General features: G+C 43.1%; 1 protein-coding gene across 3 annotated transcripts in view; it reads left to right on the forward strand.

Moving 5' to 3' along the window:
* Positions 1 to 1632: 1632 nt before the first annotated feature.
* Positions 1633 to 25324, forward strand: part of uggt1 (UDP-glucose glycoprotein glucosyltransferase 1) — a 39203-nt gene continuing 15511 nt past the window's right edge. The window contains exons 1-25 of one of the 3 annotated variants that reach the window (XM_079528297.1): positions 1633 to 1783; positions 2441 to 2567; positions 3274 to 3353; positions 4027 to 4157; positions 4502 to 4614; positions 4836 to 5010; positions 6837 to 6933; positions 7222 to 7294; positions 7596 to 7696; positions 9418 to 9517; positions 9602 to 9662; positions 11122 to 11213; positions 11461 to 11611; positions 14957 to 15076; positions 15249 to 15334; positions 15688 to 15823; positions 17529 to 17660; positions 18377 to 18541; positions 19877 to 19997; positions 20161 to 20259; positions 21037 to 21131; positions 21542 to 21748; positions 22425 to 22556; positions 22767 to 22897; positions 23315 to 23407. In XM_079528297.1, coding sequence (XP_079384423.1) covers positions 1750 to 1783; positions 2441 to 2567; positions 3274 to 3353; positions 4027 to 4157; positions 4502 to 4614; positions 4836 to 5010; positions 6837 to 6933; positions 7222 to 7294; positions 7596 to 7696; positions 9418 to 9517; positions 9602 to 9662; positions 11122 to 11213; positions 11461 to 11611; positions 14957 to 15076; positions 15249 to 15334; positions 15688 to 15823; positions 17529 to 17660; positions 18377 to 18541; positions 19877 to 19997; positions 20161 to 20259; positions 21037 to 21131; positions 21542 to 21748; positions 22425 to 22556; positions 22767 to 22897; positions 23315 to 23407 — 2852 coding nt within the window. In that variant the 5' untranslated portion in view covers positions 1633 to 1749. Of the gene's footprint in view, positions 1784 to 1819; positions 2181 to 2440; positions 2568 to 3273; positions 3354 to 4026; positions 4158 to 4501; positions 4615 to 4835; positions 5011 to 6836; positions 6934 to 7221; positions 7295 to 7595; positions 7697 to 9417; positions 9518 to 9601; positions 9663 to 11121; positions 11214 to 11460; positions 11612 to 14956; positions 15077 to 15248; positions 15335 to 15687; positions 15824 to 17528; positions 17661 to 18376; positions 18542 to 19876; positions 19998 to 20160; positions 20260 to 21036; positions 21132 to 21541; positions 21749 to 22424; positions 22557 to 22766; positions 22898 to 23314; positions 23408 to 25324 lie in introns of those variants that run through there. The other 2 variants (XM_079528298.1, XM_079528299.1) reach the window with 2 other exon arrangements.

Below are 25324 nucleotides of genomic sequence, written 5' to 3' on the forward strand. Positions count from 1 at the left end.
AAGAGTGTTTGTATTTGATTCATTTGTTACAATGTATTGATGAATTTCATTACATGCAGCCAAAGATTTACGAGGACAATCAAGGTACAATAGCGTTAGCTAAAAATCCTGTACAGAGACAGAGGTCAAAACATATTGACATAAGATACCACTTTGTAAGATCAACTGTCAATGATGGTAAAGTGATTCTAGAGTATTGTCCAACTGAACAAATGGTTGCTGATGTTATGACAAAACCAGCCAGGCTGTGTCAATTGAGAAATTTTGAGGGTTTCATGTTTGGAGAATAACACACAGTCCAAAGTTTTTTTTTTCAAGGGTTCTTTGTTTTTTGTTTGGTTATTTATCTTTATGTTTACCAATTCACGATCAAGTGGGGGTGTTGAGATGTATTAAAAATGATCGTTAATTGTCTGTGTATATAAATATATCATTGTCACTGTATGTATATTTATATATTGGAATGTATGATCATTAATTGCCTGTATATATATATCACTGTGTATATATGTATCTATACCTTTAAGAGCACGTGACCTGATACCGGTCACGTGATAGGTCACGTGATCGTGTGAGCTGTGTATATAAGGAAGTGAAAATAAACATACTGCTCTCAGCCATTGTCTAAGAAGCAACAGTATATCTGTCTCTCTGAGTTTCTGTGTTTGTCCTCCGTCATGTTTCAGGCTAGCTTTGAGTTCTTGTTGGTTTGACGCGATGCGCTAGCTTTGTTTAACATTCACTCATGCCAAAAAGAATTAAATTGATAAAACAAGAAAGGCGAGGTTGTGCATCGTGGGGACGAGGGGTAGGCCTTCGTTGGGAGGATGCTGAAGAGGAGAAGAAGAAGGCAAAATAGGTTTAAAGATAATGAGAGAGAACCAAGGAAGACAGATGGAAGCAGATTATTATTTAAATTTAGTATCTTTTTTAGATGTTTCTCAGATGGTTCTATATAGAGGGTATGCGCGTGACATCATCAAACCAGGAAGTTATGCAGGAACGCCTACTGAGTGGCAAAAAACTACTTTCTGGCCTTGACAGCCCATACATCCACACAGAAAAGTCATATCTGATTACATTAAACAACATTAAACAATGTTAAACTCACTTTGCCTGTTGCTTTGCCACTCGATTTGCCACTCGATGTGCTATTCACTTTAAGCATGCGCATACTCTCTATTCTCTAGGCCAGTACTATTCTGACTCGTAATAAACAAGTAGTTTAGCCTAATTCAGCCCCAAATACAATACAACAAATAAATACAGTGCCACCCCACCCCCCATTGTGTTTGTGTGCGTGTCGTGTGTGTGTGACACATAATATATGTCACACACGTAGGCTACTCTCTCTCTCACACACACACACACAAACACACACACACACACACACACACACACACACACTGTGACACACACTGTGACACACACACACACACACACACACACACACACACACACACACACACACACACTCACTCACTCACTCACTCACTCACTCACTCACTCACTCACACACACACACACACACACACACACACACACACACACACACACACACACACACACAGAGAGAGAGAGAGCGAGTTTTTTTATGTTGTTTTTTATTCATATAGTTTGAATTTCAGTCATTTCAGATAGAAAGATTTGTTTTTATTCCTACTGTTTGAATTTCAGTCATTTTAGAACAGGCGAAACTGCAGAATACCCTATCTGGGTGACAGGACAGGACCCACCCACTCCAGAAACATGACTGCAGTAGGAAGCTACGAAGCCGGCTTTGGTAAGAATATTTCATTCAACATTTTAATGATATACACTCATTTTCATCTTTATTCAACCTGGTAAAATAACTGATTCACAGGCTGCATTGTCAGCAGTCAGTTTCCTTCAGTGTAGCAAAGTGTTAAATTGAGCTGACGTTTACGGAGGGTTGCTAACGTTAAAAGCTAGCGGTTAGCTCGAGTTGGATTACTGTTTAGTGTTAAATTGAGTTTACATTGAAATGTGACGGAAACTCTCAGATGACAGACTGCTAAAGGACGAATGGATAAAGGAACAAATGGAGATGCAGTTCAACGTTAGCTATTTGATATTATTAGTTGACTTGGCTCGTGTGACAGCTCTGCGGATTGTCATTGAAACAATCCGGATGTCATGACGGTGTTCTCATTGGATAGGTGAGCCACGCTGAACGTTCCTATTGGATGAAGTCCCTAGTAGTGCTTCTGTTTCTGTTTACCTGCAAGTGCATCGTAAAATCGTAACTTGATGATAAGAGTTATATTATATATTCATTATTAAATCCTTAAATCTCTGTCTGTCTCTCTGTCTGTCTCTCTCTGTCTGTCTCTGTTTACGCACACACACACACACACACACACACACACACACACACACACACACACACACACACACACACACACACACACACACACAGCAGGGTTCAGGATGTGGGTCCTGCTGCTTTCCTTGCTGCCTGTAGTGTATGGGAGTGCAGACTCCAAGGCTATTACCACCACCCTCACCACAAAATGGGCATCTACTCCTCTGCTGTTGGAGGCCAGGTACAGTAAAACACTGTCAGCTGGTGAACAGGTTTATGTGTAGTTACACACCGGACACTTTAGCACAGGTTTGTGCAAATGATGTTGCTGTCAATGCGATGTTCACTTCAATAAAAATGATGTTAAAATATAGACCGTTCTTGCCCATCGGGCAAGTACAGGTCATGTTCTACTTGCCCAAAGGTCATGACCACCCGAAAAGTAAATAGTCCATAAAAAACAAGAAATGATGACATATTTGTCAGGTGAAACAAGCGCTGTCTCCGTTGTGCATATCTGTACCTTTCACCTTTCTGACGAATATCACTTATCATGTCTTGTTTTTGTAACATGTATGTTTCTCTGTCACAACTTTGTGGCCGTTGTTTTCGTTCCTTTGCAACATTCTTTTGTTGGTTAAATCACTGTGTTATGGCTTTCCTGCTCTACAGTTAGCTTATAACCTTAGCTGCTGGCCCGCTGTTGTCAGCCGCTCCGCTCTGCGTTGCAGTGACTTCGGCAGTGCGCGTGTCATAGCTTAGGAGGCAGCCAATCATGACTAGGTCGCTACTACGAGATTGGCTACACGAGTGGTTCAGACTCCCATTGGCTAAGGCAGTATGGGGTCAGATAGACTCCATACTGCTTACTTAGTTGTCCATATAAGCATGTCAGATGTACCTGTTTTCACCAATCTATGATCACTCTGCATGTCTCTCTTTCTCAGTGAGTTCCTGGCAGAGGAGAGCGAGGAGAAGTTCTGGAACTTTGTGGAGGCTAATCAGAACATAGAAGGAGAGTATGACGGTAAAGCTGGTTCTGTCACTCTAAGCTGGTGTTGACTTTCAGGCTCTCTCGCTGCAAGCAGCTGCATTCATCACCTGTTTGTGAGCACTTGAGCTTAGCATCAGTGGTTTGTGAGGTACTGCTTAATGCAAGCAGTAACTTGATAGGATGAGGTGGAAATTTCCAACACATGAGGCAAAAATATTTGTCATAAAAGTTGAAGCATTGAGTTAAAAGAATGGAAGTTGAAACGTTAATCAATCAATCAATCATCTTTATTTATATAAGTTACGAGTGCAACTCAAGCGCTGAGTCATAAACTATAACGAAAAGAAACAAGCAATAACAATTATTATGATAAACTATATGAATGTGTTAGGATTAGACTGTGCTGCTGTAGTTCTCCTTCACTTATTGAAAGACAATATGATGTCACACCATTGAAAGTAATAGCTGAAAACTTCACAGAATGGCGGCACCTGTCCTTTGAACTCAAAATGGACAGGAGGGCAGGGGTCCCTCATTCTTGATTTGTAGTTGGCTTTTGTTGATCATGTTCTCTCTCTCTCTCTGGTTTATATTATTATTTTACAATGATTGTTGAAATGCAGAACACAAAAGTTCCTCTGGTCTGCATTGCATCTGCATTACAGCTGATGGCTCACCTTCTACAATGTGTCTGTTTCCTGCACAGATACAGACCAGGCCTACTATGACCTAATAGTAAAGAGAGCCAGTGCCTTGCTCAGCTCTGCCCATGTTAACATGCTGAAGTTTGCCCTCTCACTTCGAGCCTACTCTGCCACAGTATACTCTTTCCAACAGGTACTGTGTGTGTGTGTGTGTGTGTGTGTGATATCAGTGATTCTCAAACTTTTTAATTTCAAGGACCCCCAGTTTGTATTCGGCTGTGGACTCTCATTTGATAAGAATTCTATCACTGGCACCGCAGTCAACATTGTAAAATGATCATGTTCTATTTATACACAAGTTGTAGACCCGTAAGGATTCAATTTGGTGGGGGGTCCCTGGACCCCATAGAAAAGCAGTGGTGTACATTATTCTTGCTTGTATGTGTGCATCGATATGTGGTGCAAGATCTTGTGGTTTATTATGTCTGTATACGTATGTGTAATTGATCTGGCTACCTGCTGCTGTTTCTTCTGTAGATAGCATCCAATGAACTGCCTCCCTCTGGCTGCACAGCTTTCTTCAGTGTCCATGGAGCAAAGACATGTGACACTGACGGCTTAGCATCTCTGTTGGAAACAGCACCTGAAAGGTACTCACAGCTGCGAATTCACAGCTGCGAATTGTGTGTATTATAAATATACTGTGTGGTGGTTTATGGTTTTTATTAGACCCCATTTCAAAGGATTTATAAACTGGTTCTGATGATGGGATTGCAGACGTGTTAATAATGCATTAGAGTTTGTCATTGTATTCACTGCTATCCACCTCGCATACCAATACCATCTCCCATTCTCTGGTTCTCCCTTTCAGGCCAAAGCCATACCTGTTCAAAGGCGATCACAAAATTGTGAGTTCAAACCCTGATGCTCCAGTAGTCATTTTGTATGCTGAGATTGGAAAAGCAGGATTCTACAGTCTTCACCAGGCCATGCTGTCCAATGTGCAGCAAGGCCTACTGACATATGTGCTCCGACATTATGTGGCTGTAAGTGCTATATGCTACTTGTACTTCCCTTATTTTGGATCTTACCCCTATATTGTTTGTTGGTGTAATTTACCTAAATGTCCTTATTTTCACTGGAAATTGTTAATGTTCATGGAAAACGCTTTACAGATTGTTTTTGGCATGTAACTCTCAGGGTGGTTTTGGAAAGTCAGATTCCAGTCCTCCTCGGGTGTTGGGTTACATTGTACAGCGGTTTGACCGTGGCTTAGAATCTTTATTTTATATATTTTTTAGGATATCTTTTGTGGCTTTCGCCTGTATTTTATATTTAATAGAGGGATAGGTATACATTAGGCTGACAGGAAATGTGGAGAGAGATGGGGAGACACGCAGCAAAAACCGTCGGGATCGGGAGTCGAACCCGCGGCACACTGCCAGACAGGATCACCAGCCAAGGTGCCCAGACGGCTACGGCCATGGCTTACAATCTTATCCCAATTCCTGACTGATGGTAAAACAATTTCTGTCTGCACAGGGAACTTAATTCCTGATATAAACTAGGGAAAATATGTTGCCTATGCAACAACATTTTACTCGTAATCCAGTCGACTTTAAAAGTAACTAGAAAAGGGAGCTCCGCAGAAAATAAACGATCATTTGTGGCTCTCTAGTCTCTATTACTTGAAAAAAATAATTTTCTTTTAATTAATTTTGCTAAGACAATGCTTTGGAGAAAATGGACACGGGCAACTGCAAAGTGCAAACCATGAAAATCAATGGAATTTGCTACTTAAAATGTTTAATGTCTTCATATTTTGATAGTATTTGTCTGATTGCTCGAATTCTTTGCAGTTTGCTGCACATGGACAGAGACAAAGAAATAGACAGTTGTTCTGTAACTGTATAACCAAAGCAATATTTGATCCCTTTCTTTCTTTGTTTCTCCTCTCTTTCCCCCGACACGGTCGAGGCAGATGGCTGCCCACCCTAGAGCCTGGGTCTGCCTGAAGTTTCTACCAGTTAGGGGTGTTTTTACGTTACCACTGTTGCAAACATATGCTTGCATAGGGCTTGGCAATGTCGGGTCTCTGCTCTACATGTAAAGTGTCATGAGACAACTTGCTGTGATTTTAATAAAATTGAATTGAATAGAGGCTTTTATTCTTCATAAAGAATATTAAACAAATGTATCGGCCTCCACAAAACGCTTCTGCAATTATACGTCGATGTTTTCCGTCTTTCTGTTGCTGGTGTAGTGTATTGAATGTATTTCTTCAGTTTTATGTAAAGCACTTTGTAACCTTTGTAAGTGCTTTATAATTAGAGTTATAAAAAGTATTGACTGATGATTTTTTATTGCAGTTATGCTAAATAATCTTTTCCCATTTGCGCCTGACATGAAATCACCAGTACAAGAGAGGCGGCAACAAGCTTCTCCTTTCTTTAATACAGAGAGGGCAATCAGGGGGCAAGTTAGTGTCCTCAACAATCAGCAGACAACAGCTGGCCCTGCACACTTCAGCATGATCATAGCACCCACAATGTTGTTCTTCTACCAAGTGACAATCAGTTGCAGAGCCACATCAGTAGCCCGAGACTACAAACTTTTATTTCTGCTTACTTAGTTGTATAAAGTTTGTAATCATAGTTCTTTTCGCTGTGAACGACTGCAGCTACAGTGTAGTGGGGTGAACAGAACAGTTCACTAGTTATCTATCTTCAGTGCTATGTGAGTGCATGACAAACAATCACACAAGGTGTGTTGATGGATCTGTCAAAATAATTCATCCTTTTTGCTAATTTTGCTTTTGTCTACTCTCTGTCTTTTTGTCTCTCTCCCCCCTCTATGCCCCCCTCTCCACCAGAATCCAAGCGAAAATAAAGTGTACCTTTCTGGGTACGGAGTGGAACTTGCTATTAAAAACCAGGAGTACAAGGCAAAGGATGACACACAGGTTCAAGGTAAACAAACACACATTAGGGCTGGATGATATGACTTCAAAACAATATCACGATTATTATTTAAAACTTATGATTAAGCTATTATGATTAATGAACCATTATTTAATTTATAAAGATTATAAAGTGAACATGGCACACACACACTTTCATGCTCATTCTTCAGATACTACTATACCGTAATACCATATTACAGTGAAATCTTCATTTATGATTTTACATTGTGTCGACTCCCAGGAGTGTTGATGTGGATTTGATAGTCTGGTTTACATTGATTGAATGGGCTTTCAGGAGGTGAAGTGAACACTACAATTGAGAATGATCCAGTGGATGAGGTCCAAGGATTCCTTTTTGGTAAACTGAAGTAAGTGATTCAGTGGTTTTATTTGTATATCGTCCAGAGAATTATGTATTTGTTTGTGCCTAGCTTTACCTCCTCTCTCCTCTCCTTGCCCCCTGAAGACCGATTTGAAACATCCCTCATCCGTCTATTTCTCTATCCCATTTGTTTTTTTTGTTTGTCTTTCTGTCTTGACTGTCTGATTCTATCCATACTGCATCTCTCCCTTTCAATCTGTCTCTGCCTTGCTCAACCTTTCTCTCCTTTCTTCCGTCTATCTATCTGTATAGCTTTCTTTCTCAGTGCCTCTCTTCCCCCTCTCTAGGATGTTGTATCCAGAGCTGAAGGAACAGTTGAAGGAGCTGAGGAAACACCTGGTGGAGAGCACTAATGACATGGCTCCTCTCAAAGTCTGGCAGATGCAAGGTGAGTCTGTCACATACTCCCTTCCTCAGTTGTTTTTAAAGTTCGTTATTTCTCATCTGCATTTTCTGACCACTCGTACCCTTGCATACCCTATTCTGGGGAGACGAAAACGGTGCTCTACAAGTTCACAACAGAATGTCATGTGAGCTTGTAGATCGGCTATATTTGCTGAAGAGATTTGGAGTTTTTATGTTCCAGACAAATATATAAAATATTGCTGACATAAAGAAAAAGATACATTCCATAAAAAATGTATCTAAAAAAAGTGGGAAAGATATACAAATACCATTTTTCTCAACGTTTTTCAAGTTTTTTAAGTGCCTTATAGTTCATTTCTTCCATTAGAAAATGTAGACATATTTCTTCAATAATATCCATCCAGTATTCCATGAGGATCTGTTTTCAGCCATCTTCTTGTGTTGTGATGGCTTTTTTAGCTGCCAGTGACAAGATTTTGAACACATATATGTCCTATTATGTCCTCTGGTGTCAATGCGAGATGTAGAATCCGGGGGTCATTAATGATCTTATTATAACCTATAACTTCCTCCAGAATCTGGAGAACAGAATGTCTGTATTTTCTCAAATGTCCAAAATATATGAGAGTGATTGGCAACAATATTGCTGCTCTCCCAGTTGTTCACTTTAGATTTTTGGTGTAATAAAAACATTAAATTCACCCAAATTCCCTCCATCTTTTATTTCAGTGTGATTTTAGTACATCGAAGACAACATTGTTGCACAAAGGTGCATTGTTGAGCTGTGTATTTAAAGGTTTAGAGAACATGTGACATTAATTAGTTTATTTTTTGTTTGTGTGGTTATAAAAAGGAATATGTATGCACAGCTCCAGAAAAGGCTTTAGCAAGTGTGTTGGACGTAAAGTTTGAACCATAAAGGAACACAGATGAGATGCACACTGTTTCTAGCTTACAAATTGTATTAGTCTACACTCCACCAATGATCTTGCTCAGGTCTCAGAAAAGTGTGATGAGCAAAAATACAAAACAAAAGTTTAGTATTGGTTTAGACAATGAAAATGCATGTGGTTTTCAGATGGGCATCTGTAATTAAGCTGTACTTCAAGCGTGCTTATCTCTGACTATCTGTCTATCTGAGTGATGTACAGGTGGAGGTTTAGAGAGTATGCAAAGACATTTAACAGTCAGCTGAAATCTAGTGTCAAGCTGTCCTGTGGGCCACTATCATTCACTATCCTCAGCCCTACTGGGCCTCATTAGCTCTGCTTGTTTATACTGAGAGAGACCCCCCCCCCAGGGGCTAATAATCACACTGGTTTACAGGCACCATTATAAAACCACTCGCTACACACACCACCAATCGAGTAATGCCACTGACTACACCAGATAGCCGGCTGCAATCAATACTGCTCTTGTCTCCAACTCTCTCCTTCTCGGTTTTGCTGTTTCTGTCTCTCCCTCTCCCACACACCACTGTGCCTCTCTCGTTATGCCCTCTGCAATATTTCACTGTCGACCCATCTCCTTGTAACATCTTTATATGCTCTCTCTTTCTGATCTGTCTTCTATCTCCTTGTTCACCATTTTCTTGTTTCACTCTCCCTGCATTCACCTCTCATCCCGTCCTTCATATCACCTCATCATTGACCCACATCTTCCTGGCCTCGTTGCGCTCTCTCTCTCTCTCTCTCTCCATCTCGCTCCCTCCCCTCTTTCTGCACTCTGTCTTCTATCTCTCAGATCTGAGTTTCCAGACAGCAGCTCGTATACTTGCTGCTCCCGCTGCCGAAGCCCTCAATGTCATGAGGGACCTCAGCCAAAACTTCCCAGTTAAAGCCAGGTACTTTGGCGTGCACACACATAATGCTCATTATTTTTGACAACTTCTGCAGTGTTAATGGTCAGGCCTACCCTCTGCCCTCAGGTCCCTCACCAAAACAGTGGTCAACTCAGAGATCCGCAGTGAGATTCTGGAGAACCAGAAGGTGAGAATCCCATCTATCTATTTATCCACTTGTCTGTCCACCCATCTATCCCTCTATCCACCCCCGATCTATCTGTCAGTCCACCCTCACTTACATCCACTCCTTCCTCCATCCCTTCATCTCCCTGTCAACATTCGGCCACTAAAGAGGGAAACTGCAAACAAGACGCTCATCCATTTTAAGCCTCCAGTCTCAAGGACACAAATGTCCCCCTCCTTCTGTGTGATTCCGTTATCCCTCTATACTCCCTTTAGCTTCCTCTGTTCCTTGTCTATCAAGGACGAGAGAGGTTTTCCCAGCTACTGGCTGGGCCATAATTGAGTTTGTTGAGCTTATAAACATGATCAAATAAAGAATGAAAATTGATAATGGATGGTGTAATTATACCAAACAACCCCTACAATCAGCCACAACTTGGAAACCAAAAACCACCAAGCTGCGGAGTGGAGTAGACTCCCTTGTTTTTAATATTTTAATTCTTTCCCGTCAACCTTTGTGATGACAGCTTCTGGTTGGAAAAGACGGCCGTTTACCCAACAGTGTTTTCGGTTCTGGCCCCGCTAATGGAATGAGCAATCACTCCACTGCTTGTCATGTTCTTTCCTTTCCCTCCTTTCTCCATGAATCTGAGCTATCCGAGCGTGCGTTATCTTTGTGTACAGACAGGGGGGGGGGGGGGGGGGGGGGGGGGGCGGACGGTAAAGCCTCCTAATTACAAAATCGGTGATTCACTCCTGCAGAGGGAAATTATTATTGATTGAAGTAGATTGGATGGATATAATTTTTTTGACTCCACTTGCACAACATTTTCTCCCTGGCACTCTATCACCGTGTGCACACCGTCACTCTCTCCTTTGAGCTTGCGCGTACTGCTCAAATTGGACGAGCAATATTTGTGTTAATCATGTCTGTTGTAATTGCGGTGTCTGAAGTATGATTAATCTGATGTCTTTGTCTTTGGTAATGAGATTTGACTGTGCTAGATGACTTTGAGCTTTCCTTCTCTTTAGCCTGTGTACACACATGCACACGCGTGCGTGCGTGCGCACGCACGCACACACACATACATACAGTCATACACAGTACACACAGTCTTAGCACACATTCAAACATCCTCTCTCTCGCACACATACAAACACAGGCGCCCTCTCTCTCTATTAATTAGAGTTGTTTACTATAAATTTCATGGCTTTAAACAAACTGACTTTTAAACAATGCCGTCATTGCTGGTTTGGATGGAACTGTCGACTCACCTCATTACTGCTCTGTCTTGAATGCTGCCTCTAGTTCTATTCATGATAATTGACTAGTGAGTTGACATGCTTCGGCGGTGCAATTGCCGCAGCGCAGCGATGATTTCCTCAATTGGAACCAGACAGGGAGTGGAGGTGTTTGATGAGCACCGTCGTTTACATTGTTTTTTTTTTCACGTGTTGTCTCATCTCTTCTCCCTCTGTAGTACTTCAAAGGAACGCTAGGGTTACAGGCTGGGGAGTCTGCATTGTTCATCAATGGATTACACATAGATCTGGATGCACAGGATATCTTCAGGTACACACACACACACACACACGCATATATTCTGTCTCAGTCAGTCAAGCACACGATTTATATATTTAAACATTTTAATGACGCAGATGCTTTCCTGGTTTTAATGTGTTAACTTTGTAGAATTTAAATAGGAAAGTCTTGGCTTGCTTTTTGTGAGGGTGCCTCTGACAGACAGCCCTATTTGCATTATTAGCCTGTCACTCTTGCAAACATCATTTTAATTATTTCTTTCTCTTTCTCCTCCCAGCGTGCTGGAGGTGCTGCGTAGCGAGGCCAGGGTGATGGAGGGACTGCGCTCCCTGCAGATCGAGACACCCTACATCCACGACATCCTGAGGCTCAATGTCCAGCCCTCAGACTCAGACTACGCCGTGGACATCCGACACCCTGCCATTAATGTATGTGAAACCACACACACTCAGGGTACTGCAGGTGGTTTGGTTTTGGTCCCTTCGACGTAATCCATCATTGTCAAAATGTGGTCATGTGTAGTTTACCAAACAATACTTTTAATGGGTCAGACTATTTTAACGTATACATATTTCCATGTTATTAGATTATTATCACTCTGTATATTCATTATTCACTATTGTGAAACCTACCATAGCATGACGTGGTGGTACACAGACCAGGGTGGTCTGATCGTTTGACCTACCGATTTTGGTGACCTCATGCAGTCTACCAGCAGGATTTCCACTTGCACAAATTTTACCCCCAAGATATCTTGAAAAATACTGGTTGGATTGCCATGGAATTAGCTGTGCATCTTCCTGCTCCCTGGTACATGGCCCATACGGATTTTGTTGATCCAATGGCTTTTCCCTGTTGCACTACCAAGATGAAATTTCAGCTTACACATAAGAAAATTGAATCGTCCGCAATTTATTTTGGTAACCCGAAATAGATTCCCTTCCTCTAGCGCCATCCTCAGAGCCAAACTTCCACAAGTTTTTATTATATTTTTATTATTAAGGGACCAAGTACGTCCCTTTGAGGGCCATGCCAAACGGTGATGATGCGAAGCCCACGACCATTGGTCAAAGGGTGGCGCTATAGCACTTAATTGAAAATGCAAACTTTGACGCGCATAGCTCATGAACCATTTGACCGTTGGCAATGAAACTTTGATACACATATGTGTGTCCTCATGCCGAACAACTTTCGTGCTATTTCGACCTTAAGATCACCCGCCATTTTGAATTATATGAAAAACAGTTCAAATCTATCTCTTCCCAGGTTATTTGATCATAATGCACAAAAACCTCTACACGTGAACTTTGGACCTATATGGACAAAACAATCGGAAGTAAAACAAAATTAAGTAAATTCAGTTTTTATGAGCCAATGAAACTAGCTGTTTTGGGAAAATTCTTCTTCTTCCCCTAATACATACATGCAGCGTCACATGCTTATGCAACTTACAGTATGGTAGAGGGGCATGCCAAATAGCACTGAAACCACTCTTACTCCAATTAGCCAAAGTGGGGCGCTATATCAATTTTTTTGAAAATGAAACCTTTAAACGGGCATAACTCATGCTCTGTTTGGCCAAAATTCATGGCACTTGTTTCCACATGTTCCTTGGCTCATGGGGAACACATCTTGTCACTTTGACAAGTAAGCTCCGCCCTCAGATTTTCTGCCATTTTGAGCAGTTTGAAAAATGCTTATACCAAATTTTCTGCCTGAAGTTTTGAGTAATTTGCGTGAAACGTCCTACACACAATCTATGGAATATGGACCATTATCTGAAATCCCGGTTGAAGAGAAGTTTGTACGTGAAAACATGAACAGCGACCACACTGTAGTAATGGACAATGATCCCATAAACCAGGACACACAATTGTTATCAAAAATACTGAATGATTTTGCTGTTTACAATGAAACAACTGATTGTGTCTGTGTAGTCAGTAGAGCTCTTGCCTTTGGACCACAAGGTCATGGGTTCAAATCTGGGTACCGACAATCAAGAATCCTGCCACCCCCCCCCCCCCCCCCCCCACACACACACACATACACACACAAGTTTAAAACCAACCCTGTCACAATTACATGGTCTTCTTTTTCTCAAGTTCAGTTTTCCATGCTTCTATGGCTTATTTGTGCATATTGTTCTTATTGCTTATAATGTCTTCTTGCTTGGTCCCGTCTTATCTATATTTATTATTATTGAGGCATTTTCAAGTCTCTATTAGCGATAGCAGAGAGAGACGGGTACATTGCAGGAGAGAGATGGGGAAGGACATTCAGCAAATATAAACACCCCCATTCATTTTTCCCATTATTAGAGATTTAAAATCATGACCATAAAACATTTGATTATGTGATTTATTTGTATTTATATATATATATATATATACTAGTCCTTACCCGTTCTAATGTATGAACGGCAAATGATGTACAGTGTGGGTAATGCAATGTACTGTAATAGATCACATTGATTGGTAGGGAATTGTGAACGGATGAGCTCGGGAAGTTAAGTTGGTATGGGCACAGAATTAATATTATTAGGCAAGTGGTGGCCGAAGCATTCCCTGGGGGGGTCTGTGTATTCCTGGGACTCGCATAAATAGTCTCCGTCACGCACGCACACACACACGCACCGACGCACGTGTGCATGACCCGTGGCTCCGCGACCCATCGTTGCAAGACACACATCCGTGTGTTGCTGATATAGACAGATAATCGTTCCTATTTTATCCTGCTGTTCATTTTATCACATTAACTTAGCAAATAACTGTAACTGTAGTATGCGCCGTGTCGGGGAGAAGTGTTCCCGTGTGTGTTTGTGTGGCTCTTCTCACTGCTGCTGCCTCAGTGAGTGAGTCAGGCAGGCTCAGCGAGAACGGTGTGGTAGGCAAGGGAAATGTTGCACAGAAAACTGTGACCCATACATTAATCTGTGTCCCTCCCAACATGCATTTCACTGTGTGACACGTGATCTGCGGGGGCGATGGCACTGCTAGGAGTTGATTTAGGTGAAAATGAAGTAAATTAAGCAAATGGTTGGTGCTTGTAAGCAGCGCACATTGAGAGCACAGGGCGTTGTGGCGTTTTGAGATGGCCGCCTAAGTGAGCAGCAGTCTTGCTCTGTGCTAAGGAAGTGGCCAGACAAATAGATATAGGGATTTACTTTTTTTCTTGAATTGTAATTTTAAATTTTAATGTTTGGTAGTTTTCAATTTTCTTTTCACAGAATCAAATATTTTTGAGGGGCGCTAGTCCCTCCTATAAACAGCTATAGTGTTTAATGTTTTTGTTGTCTGAACGCAAACATTAAATTCCATTTACGATATGGAGAATTTACGTCATATGTGTCTGAGGAAATCGGCATATGTACAGAATGTCGGTGGGAACCCTTAGCCAATAAGGGACCACCATTCTTGATGATGATGTATGATGATTAGAGCGCCCCTCACTTCACACGGGTGTGATTTTTTTCTTTTTTTTCACCAGGATCCTGGATGGCTTGATTCTAGGCTTAAAATAATTGTTACAAAAGTGGAACGATCCAGGAAGAGAGTAGAAAATTCTCTAGCACAGGAGTGGATGGCAGGCGATTTTTGCAACCACGTGGTTATCATGGTCCTAGCTTTGAACGGTGGATCATAGGTTAGATAAGAGCGCCATCTAGTGGCACTTGGCAGTGTGGGCTTTAAAAAAAACATACTTCAAACCACGTCCTTGGCAGTATTCTTCTTCAGACCTTTTATGTAGTTTCCCCTCTCCTCCGTCCTCTGCAGTGGATTAACAACTTGGAGACAGACCACCGGTACAGTTCGTGGCCCTACAACATCCAAGAGCTGCTCAGACCCACATTCCCTGGAGTAATCAGGCAGATCCGCAAGAACTTCCACAGTCTGGTGAGCCCATGCCTAATTAATCAACCCCTCACCAGTCCAAATGGATCTGAATCTGTGTTCAAAATAATAACTGTGTGTGTGTGTGTGTGTGTGTGTGTGTGTGTGTGTGTGTGTGTGTGTGTGTGTGTGTGTGTGTGTGTGTGTGTGTGTGTGTGTGTGTGCGTGCTTACAGGTGATCATTCTGGACCCCATCCATGAGAACTCCGCAGAGTTGCTGAGCGTTGCAGAGATGTTCTACACCAACAACATCCCACTTAGGTATGCCTGTCTGAATGTTGTGTGTTGCAGTTTGCTAGTTGGTATTTTACACTTCAAAATGCTGCTACAGTGACAGCTCTGAAAATAGAATCCATGGAAATAAATTAAAATTAATGCAAATGCAATGCAAATGCAGTTCATTGGGATATAAGTTAGTTTAAATCAAGTTTATGAGTTTGGAAAGGAAGGCTACGCCAGATGCCTCTCAGCAGGGTCTCCCTGGGTGGCTGGCGTCGTTTGAATATTTATTAAGTATACCGTATGTGCACCTCTGCATTTTCAATTATACACAGTATAATGAGAGCGAGAGTCCCATACATGAGGTTATGAACATGTTGTGTTGCGGGGTTCAGGATCGGGCTGGTGTTTGTGGTGTCGGATGAGGAGGATGTAGACGGCATGCAGGACGCTGGCGTGGCCATGCTCCGTGCCTACAACTACATCTGTGACGAGGTCGACAGCCAGAGCGCCTTCGATGCCATCATCTCTGTGAGTTAACTTCATGGAACCTCATCAGTTAGTATAGCGGTGGGGAGTATCATTTTCAGACTTTCTTTGTCATTGTCATACAGTATACAGTAGGCTATAGCAGTGGTTCTCAAACCTAAACATGCTGAAGGACTTCACTGGGCTACAGTATATTTCTGCTATAAAAAGTTGTGGGGTGTGTCTGTGTGAATGGAATAGATTATGACAAAAATTAGACATGCCGGACATCACAGTACTGAGGTTGCCATAGACTAGACTGGCCGTCAAACTTCTACAAACTCTTACGCGCTCTCCCATCCTCCTCTCCATGTCTCCCCTGCCTCTCTCCATGTCTCCCCTACCTCTCTCCATGTCTCCCCCTGCCTCTCTCCATGTCTCTCCCTGCCTCCTCTCCATGTCTCCCCTGCCTCTCTCCATGTCTCCCCTGCCTCTCTCCATGTCTCTCCCTGCCTCCTCTCCATGTCTCTCCCTGCCTCCTCTCCATGTCTCTCCCTGCCTCCTCTCCATGTCTCCCCTGCCTCCTCTCCATGTCTCTCCCTGCCTCCTCTCCATGTCTCCCCCTGCCTCTCTCCATGTCTCCCCCTGCCTCCTCTCCATGTCTCTCCCTGCCTCCTCTCCATGTCTCCCCCTGCCTCCTCTCCATGTCTCCCCTGCCTCTCTCCATGTCTCCCCCTGCCTCTCTCCATGTCTCCCCCTGCCTCTCTCCATGTCTCTCCCTGCCTCCTCTCCATGTCTCCCCCTGCCTCCTCTCCATGTCTCCCCTGCCTCTCTCCATGTCTCCCCCTGCCTCTCTCCATGTCTCCCCCTGCCTCCTCTCCATGTCTCTCCCTGCCTCCTCTCCATGTCTCCCCCTGCCTCCTCTCCATGTCTCCCCTGCCTCTCTCCATGTCTCTCCCTGCCTCCTCTCCATGTCTCCCCTGCCTCTCTCCCTGCCTCCTCTCCATGTCTCCCCCTGCCTCCTCTCCATGTCTCCCCTGCCTCCTCTCCATGTCTCCCCCTGCCTCCTCTCCATGTCTCCCCCTGCCTCCTCTCCATGTCTCCCTGCCTCCTCTCCATGTCTCCCTGCCTCCTCTCCATGTCTCCCCCTGCCTCCTCTCCATGTCTCCCCCTGCCTCTCTCCATGTCTCCCCCTGCCTCCTCTCCATGTCTCCCCCTGCCTCCTCTCCATGTCTCCCCTGCCTCTCTCCATGTCTCCCCCTGCCTCTCTCCATGTCTCCCCCTGCCTCCTCTCCATGTCTCCCCCTGCCTCCTCTCCATGTCTCCCCCTGCCTCCTCTCCATGTCTCCCCCTGCCTCCTCTCCATGTCTCTCCCTGCCTCCTCTCCATGTCTCTCCCTGCCTCCTCTCCATGTCTCTCCCTGCCTCCTCTCCATGTCTCCCCTGCCTCTCTCCATGTCTCCCCTGCCTCTCTCCATGTCTCTCCCTGCCTCTCTCCATGTCTCCCCCTGCCTCTCTCCATGTCTCCCCCTGCCTCCTCTCCATGTCTCCCCCTGCCTCTCTCCATGTCTCCCCCTGCCTCCTCTCCATGTCTCCCCTGCCTTCTCTCCATGTCTCTCCCTGCCTCCTCTCCATGTCTCCCCCTGCCTCCTCTCCATGTCTCCCCCTGCCTCCTCTCCCTGCCTCTCTCCATGTCTCCCCCTGCCTCTCTCCCTGCCTCTCTCCATGTCTCCCCCTGCCTCTCTCCATGTCTCTCCCTGCCCCTCCAGATGTTGAACCGCGTGCCCACTGGAGGGGAGCTGAGTGTTGTGGACGTGGTGAAGGTGTTGGAGAAGAAGTTTCCCTACGTGGAGATCAGCAGCATCCTGGGACTTGACTCAAGCTACGACACCAACCGCAAGGTATAACAGGCTCACCTTGTATAGTCCAGTCAATATGTGGTTTGACCCAGGGAAAGTAATCTTCAAGAATTCTGTATCATCTTTAGGGCAGTGGTTTTCAACCTGTCCCAACATGATTCCGGAGGGTCCCCAGATGTCAGTGAAGTGACTTTTAAGGACAAAGAAATTGCATCAAAATTCATCAACAAACTATACTATAAAAACTGGTCAAACGATGGCCAAATTGTCAAATAATGTAAGAAAGAGGTAAACATTTAGAAAATAGACGATCTTCAAGCTCACAACGCCTCGCAAACGCGAGACGTTGGGAGTTTGTAGATCTGCTATTTTCTCAATATTTATCTGTGGAACCGAGTCAAAATATAAAAATAATTAATAATTAATTAATAATTATTAATACAAATAATTCGAAATGCTTATGAGGCTGGGGGGTCCACAGCTCAAATATTTGGGGGGTCTTGGGGTCATCCAATGACATGATAATACTGAGATTTGAGATTTGTCATGATAACACCTTTAACTTCACATCACTCAGCTTCAGTGTCACTACACCAAGAGAAGTGTTTGTCTGTTTTTCCTTTTTTAAATCTTCAGGTGGAATCGAATAAAACACCAAACAACACCATAATGAGTTTTTGTCCAACTTGTCAGGACTCGTGTTCTAAATAAACCTGCTGTTGATATGTGAAATCAAGCCGTAATACTCGCATCTCCAGGAAGGGCGTGCTTATTATGAGCAGACTGGTGTTGGCCCGCTGCCCGTGGTGATGTACAACGGAATGCCCTATCAGCGCGAGCAACTGGATCCTGATGAGCTGGAGACGGTGACCATGCACAAGATACTGGAGACCACCACCTTCTTCCAGAGAGCTGTCTACCTAGTGAGTGACAACACACCCTTGAAGGGTCACTATTATGCTTTTGATGGGCTTTTCAGTTCATTTTTGAGTGGTGTAAACCACTCCTACAACTGGCTTTTGTGTGCAGAAAAAAATGAGCATGGTTGCTATGTTCAAAATTCAAAAGAATTTAAACTTTTCAAAAACAATGTTAAAGTTCTTTACACACACACAAAAAAAGAAAAAAATTCTGTTGGCCTTTCTCTGTGGTCCTACAATTCCCATGATGCGTTTTGCATATGCCCCATGGCTGCTATTGCATCTACCTGAATCTTATCTTTTGAAGTCAAGATAGCTATTTTGTACAAAGGATTGTAGTTTTCACCTTCATAGACTGCAGTGACATCTAGGGCTGAAATATATATTTTTAGGGCTCATCATGGAACCTTTGCCCTACAGAAAATACAGGGATGTCCCAGGCCAATTTACCCTGGGCCCATCACAGATACTAAAATTATGTCCGAAAAATACGGCATAAAGGCACAATGTACAGTAGATGTGTTTTCCATCATGCACGTGGCACTAATCCGTCACTCCCGTGTGCACTGGGGCTGAACGATACCTCGTTATCATATCATTGTAGATAATGAACATGCATGATAACATGGCAAACGACATGGATGATAGACATTTCATCGGGGGATGGCCCTGCATGCACAACTAAAGAAAGCCAATCACAAACATGCTAAGATTGTGTTTATTAACTTCAAGTTCAGCTCGTTCAACTCCTTTCTCTGCATGTTGCATAGAAAAACAAAGTGCAAGTATTCGACTCTGGCAGGGGTGCAGTTTCACAGGACCTGCAGCTTACCAACCAAATTTCTCCTGTGCAATGGCGCTGCGGATCTTGGTAGCCTCCCTTTAATCCTAATTTATGCTTTGGTGGAAAGGGGTCATGTGACAATATGCAAATTATTTTCAGCTGGGAAAAGTGTTACTGCGACTCAAGTAAACATATATATTATTACAATAGAAATAATGATATATATGAAGCCTTATACATATATACCACCATACATATATGCCATATACAGTATTACCACCAGTGGCATCAGTAAGCTCAAATTAGTCATTGAAACATACAACATCAATATAGTAAGACCCATAATATACATTTGAGGATTAGTTCTTTAGCTAGTAGATATATTCATCTTTATTTTAATTTAATGCAAGTGTGGCCGTGCTCATGTGGATGCCCCTCCACACACTGTACTATTTTACATATTACATATTGAGGTATTTATTTGCAGTCAAATGCAAAAATCTTGTCTTGTTTCTTTGTGCGTGCGTTCGTGTCCATCTGTTTGTCTGTCTTAGGGAGAGCTAGCCACAGATCATGATGTAGTAGACTTTATCATGAACCAGCCCAACGTTGTTCCACGCATCAATCCCAGAGTCCTGTCCACCAGCAGAACATACTTGGACCTGTCTGATACTAGTGAGTACATCTTTGAAATGTTTGTAAACAGATTGTACAAAGGACATAAACGCTACCACTGCAGTCAGACAAATAGGAGAACAGTCAGTTACAAAGTCCATAGACGGCAGAACATTGTTACATACAGTATAGTTGATATACTTGTATCTTTCTTTCCCTGCAGACAACTACTTTGTAGACGACTATGCTCGTTTCTCGACCTTGGACACCAAGGAGAAGAGCACTGCTGTGGCCAACAGCATGAACTACATGACCAAGAAAGGTACAAGTTTGTTCATATCACAGCAGTAACAATTTAGCGCTCCTGTTATCTCTGTTAGCTCCTGTTATCTCATATCTTAAAAATGGAGCAGAAATGAGATCCCGTAGTTTATGTTGCGTGCCGCCAAGGACGATAACGTGTGTTCCCAAAGCTGAATACTCTTTCTGTGTATTCTCCCCTCTGATTGAATTGTCCCCTAAATCAGGGATGACCGCTACCAACAGGCATGGTAATCCTCCCCCTGTTTTTCCACCCAACTACTCCTCTTTCTCTCTGTTTGTGTCCCCCCCTCTTCTCCAACCTGTCCAACCCTCCACCCGCCGCATGAATCACTCCATAGTGCAAGAAACAGCGCGTTACTAACGCTAAGCATGTGATGATTATGAAAAATAGCCTTTTAAAGAGCATATTGTCATTCAGCTCTCTGCAAGGAGTCTGACAGAATGTTGTGTGTTGTTTGTCCTAGCCTGCTGTTTGGGAAATTGGCTAGTCTCTAAATGCTGTGATAAAACATGCAACATCATGAGGCAATTTAAAATGGGCAATTTTCACCAGCAGACAACATCATTTGTTCATATGCCTTTGGTCATTACAACCCATGCCGCTGTTCGTATTGATATCCATACCTCCCCACACACACACACACACACACACATGCACACGCACACAATGAAGAAGGCAATTTTACCCAGTTCTTCTGACTCATAATGGTTGCCTGCATGATGTCGTTTTACTAGATAGAGTTACAACCTTTATCCTTGCTCTGTTATTTGTCAGACGATGGCGTCATCCGTCCTGTGACGTTCTGGGTGGTGGGAGACTTTGACCAGCCCTCTGGACGCCAGCTCCTCTACGACGCCATCAAACACATGGTACAAAACACCCTCAGACAACACAGACAGTAAATTATATTTAGTAGAATATCAGTTTGCCACGAGGTACTACATATCATTGAAATTTGTGGTGCCAAACATTCACATGAACATTATTACACTTTGCACACACATATCTATGGATTGTATATGTTTCATGGGACGTTATAGGACAATATTACTACACTCTCATGTCACATAAATTAAACTTAAGTGGATTATCACACCTTTGGGTGTGTTGGCCTACTATTTACATTAAACATTTCATCACCATGACCACTAGATGGCAGGATGAGTACTGTGTTTGTGTGTTATTTTAGAGAATCCCATCTCGGCACTCAATTTGGTGCTCTACGTTTGTCTTTCTGTTAAACGAGCGCATTTTTGACGCTGCATGCTTGTTTAAACAGAAAACCAGCAACAACGTTCGGCTGGGGATGATCAACAACCCATTGGCTGGTGTATCCAGCGATACAAGCCGTGTGACTCGGGCCATCTGGTCCGCCATGCAGACACAGACGGCAAACAACGCCAAGAACTTCATCACCAAGATGACCAAGAAAGAGACCACGGCAGCCCTGGAAAAGGGCACTGATATCGGAGAGTTTGCTGTCGGGGTGAGGATGGAGAATAGAGAATTGATCTAACCGTAACCCACCCTTCAAACCACATCTACTTTTTACCATTGAATTGATTCTTACTCTCTGAGTTAAATGAACACTGAGGAAAATCGACTTACTTAGGCCACACCGATGTAGCTTACACGATAAATGTGATTTATGTTTCTACATATGTAATCAACACATTTATTATATTAATATTAATTATAATACTTGGTCGCAATTATTTGTTGGTTTATTGCTTGTTGCAAACAAAGAAAAATCCCTATATACTTACAAACATCAAGAACATGAAATGGCATTCTCCTCGGCCACTTGCAGTGCAACTTAAAACATGAAACCATCTAAAAAGCATCATAAAAAGACTAAATCTAAAACACAAACAGTAACATAGATTTTAAAAACCCAATATGTACGACATGCATTTCATTTGAAAGTTGCTCAGTATGTAAATCCCATGGTGCAAGCATTGCCAATGTTGTGCAAAACATAATTCTGGAAAGTAAAGGTTTATCTATTACATAAAGACGATTCCTTGTGTAACCATAACGGTACATTTATGTGACGTTCCTCCACTTCTCAGGCCTAGAGCGACGAAGTTAACCGTACCAATTAACTTAAAATACCCCCTTTTCCTCTTCTCCGCTGTCTAATCCTGGCACCTCTTCTGCAGGGTATGGATGTGACATTGTTTAAGAGCGCGTACGAAGGGCCTAAGTTTGACTTCCTACTCTCCCACGCTGCTTACTGTCGAGATGTGCTCAAACTGAAGAGAGGCCAGAGGGCGGTCATCAGTAATGGAAGGGTGAGTCATGCAGTCACGACGCGGATGCACTGAAACGCAATGAAAAATGTCATGCTCTGTCTTTGCAATTACGTGGGCTAACCCAGGCTAGCTGTCACCATGTGTCAATTTAATGGCATAAAAACGAAAAGCTACATAATATACACTGACACGTACATGGACATTATAACTGGGACGTCACCAGACATTTCCGCCTTGTCTCACCTGCAGATCATCGGCCCACTGGAGGAGGATGAAGTCTTTAATCAGGATGACTTCCTGCTATTGGAGAGCATCATTCTGAAGACTTCTGGGGAGCGAATCAAAAGCAAGGTCCAACAGTTTGGGATCGAGGAGGACAGGTATGTCGTCATCATCATCATCATAGCCTATTTAGCGTGTCGATTAGCAGCCCTTCGCCTAATGGGTCAGTCTCAAAAGTGTAAGTACTACATAGTACATACTGTACATGTAGGCTGATGGTGTGTCTTATTTAGATTTAGCTTCAGCAGAGCTTATTGTTTTGTATTTGTCTATATTTGTCAATTTGGGTGACTTTTGTGAATCGTCAAGATGCAAAGTTTGTTTTTCTTTGTTTGTTGTGTTGGATCTCAAATATGTTTAATTAAGGGAACAATCTAAACGTGACCAAAGAAATAGGGTTATGTGTCCAGCCACAGTGGAGCTCGTTGATGGCAGAAATGGAAATTAATGTCTGATTGAACTTAAGTTCTGAGTGCTGACATGTATTTCTGTGTGCTGTGTTCTATTTCTCATAGGGCCAGTGACCTGGTAATGAAGGTGGACTCTCTGCTGTCCTCTCAGCCCAAAGGAGAGGCCAGGGTTGAATATGCCTTTGTTGGCGAACGCAGGTACAAACTGTAAACCCTGATACAAACTATAGAGCACGCTAAACGTACAAATTATAGACCACATTCACACGCTACAGTTACAAACTGTAGACTACTCTATGACCACAGCAAACACTGGTTCAAGAATCAAAGTCATCACGGAAGCAGATAAGTGTATATACATTGGGCAATATCGTTTTGTGCAATCTGTACATTACTACAGTTTTGAGTGCCAATGCACTTATTTATTATTTACCCCCCCCCCCTCCCCTCCAATTGTCCTTGTTTACGGCAATAACAGCCACTGGGAGGAAGCTCTTTCTGAGCCTTGAGCCCTTGGCTTTGAGACCCTTGGCTTTGAGACCGCTCAAATGCTTGCCAGACCGCATCATTCACATGACAGTATCTGTCTTTTTGTACGCTTTTGTTTCTCTCCCCAAGCATCTGCTGTTGTACATATCCAGCAGGGACGGGAGAGGGCTTCCTGTACACACCTTGTGTAGCTCTCGCAGATCCCAGGAATGTCCGTTTCCATACCAAACTGTGATGCCCCCTGTCGGTATGCTCTGGGTGGCAGTAGAGTAGAAGGACTTCAGGACTTTTTGTGGACTTTTCTGAAACTTCCTAAGGTGGTACTGCCTCACCTGCTTTGCCTCAAAGTGGGTGTGCATACTATTACTCCAGGTCAGGTCCTCGTCATACTATTACTCCAGGTCAGGTCCTCGTCATACTATTACTCCAGGTCAGGTCCTCGTCATACTATTACTCCAGGTCAGGTCCTCGTCATACTATTACTCCAGGTCAGGTCCTCGTCATACTATTACTCCAGGTCAGGTCCTCGTCATACTATTACTCCAGGTCAGGTCCACGTCATACTATTACTCCAGGTCAGGTCCTCGTCATACTATTACTCCAGGTCAGGTCCTCGTCATACTATTACTCCAGGTCAGGTCCTCGTCATACTATTACTCCAGGTCAGGTCCTCGGTTCTGCCAGCTCCTCCAATTAGGGCCTCAGCTCATCATACTATTACTCCAGGTCAGGTCCTCGGTTCTGCCAGCTCCTCCAATTAGGGCCTCAGCTCGTCATTTGAGATCAGGCCCACCCCCATTGTTTAGTTAGCAAACATGATAATGCGTTCCCACCCAGAGGGGTCAGGGAGAGCAAGGAGGAAAAATAAATATCTCACATTAAAGAAAAACTTGTCCAGCATAGGCAAAAATATAAAACAAAGATATCTGCATATAGACACAATCCATGTATAATCCATGCTATGTACATGAGGTTAGACAAGATGCATACATTTAGACACAAAAGTGATGGCACTGAGATTAAACATCAAGGTCTACCAGTGCATTGTACATGAGATAAGGTGCAAAAAGAGTATTGATGCATTGTCAGGTTGAACCACAGAGAACGGAAAGCTAGAGGCAGGTTACTGTACCTGGCAGAGATTTGCCCCACTGAGCGCACCTTTCTAGTTGTATATTGGATATGAACTGGTATCGTCCTAATTATCATTGACTCCTAGTACCGTGAGAGAATCAGCAGAAAATCTGATATGCTTTATAAATACCTTCCAGGCAATGACTACGTTGTTTTACCCAGAGGAAGGCGTTAATGCTCCATCCAATCCACTTTATTTATAAAGCACATTTTTATACAACAAAGTTGAAACAAAGTGCTGTACACAAAGAAATACTAAAATATCAAAGAAAAAACAATACATAAACAGGGCAACATAAGGACATAATGCAGTGGAAGCAGCAACTCTTAATCAGTATGTGATATCTGTGCATCCATGCACAGATGAGTCGGTTTGATGGTCGCTTATTTCCTTCAATGGTGAGAGCACTGAATGCCAGGCACTGTCTTTCATGGACGGAATGTGTAATTTAATCCATTGAGACCTGGAACGCATCCATGTCACGTTAGCGT

This window comes from Electrona antarctica (genome assembly GCF_951216825.1).
Source record: "Electrona antarctica genome assembly, chromosome: 18".
In the NCBI taxonomy this organism is placed as follows: domain Eukaryota; kingdom Metazoa; phylum Chordata; class Actinopteri; order Myctophiformes; family Myctophidae; genus Electrona; species Electrona antarctica.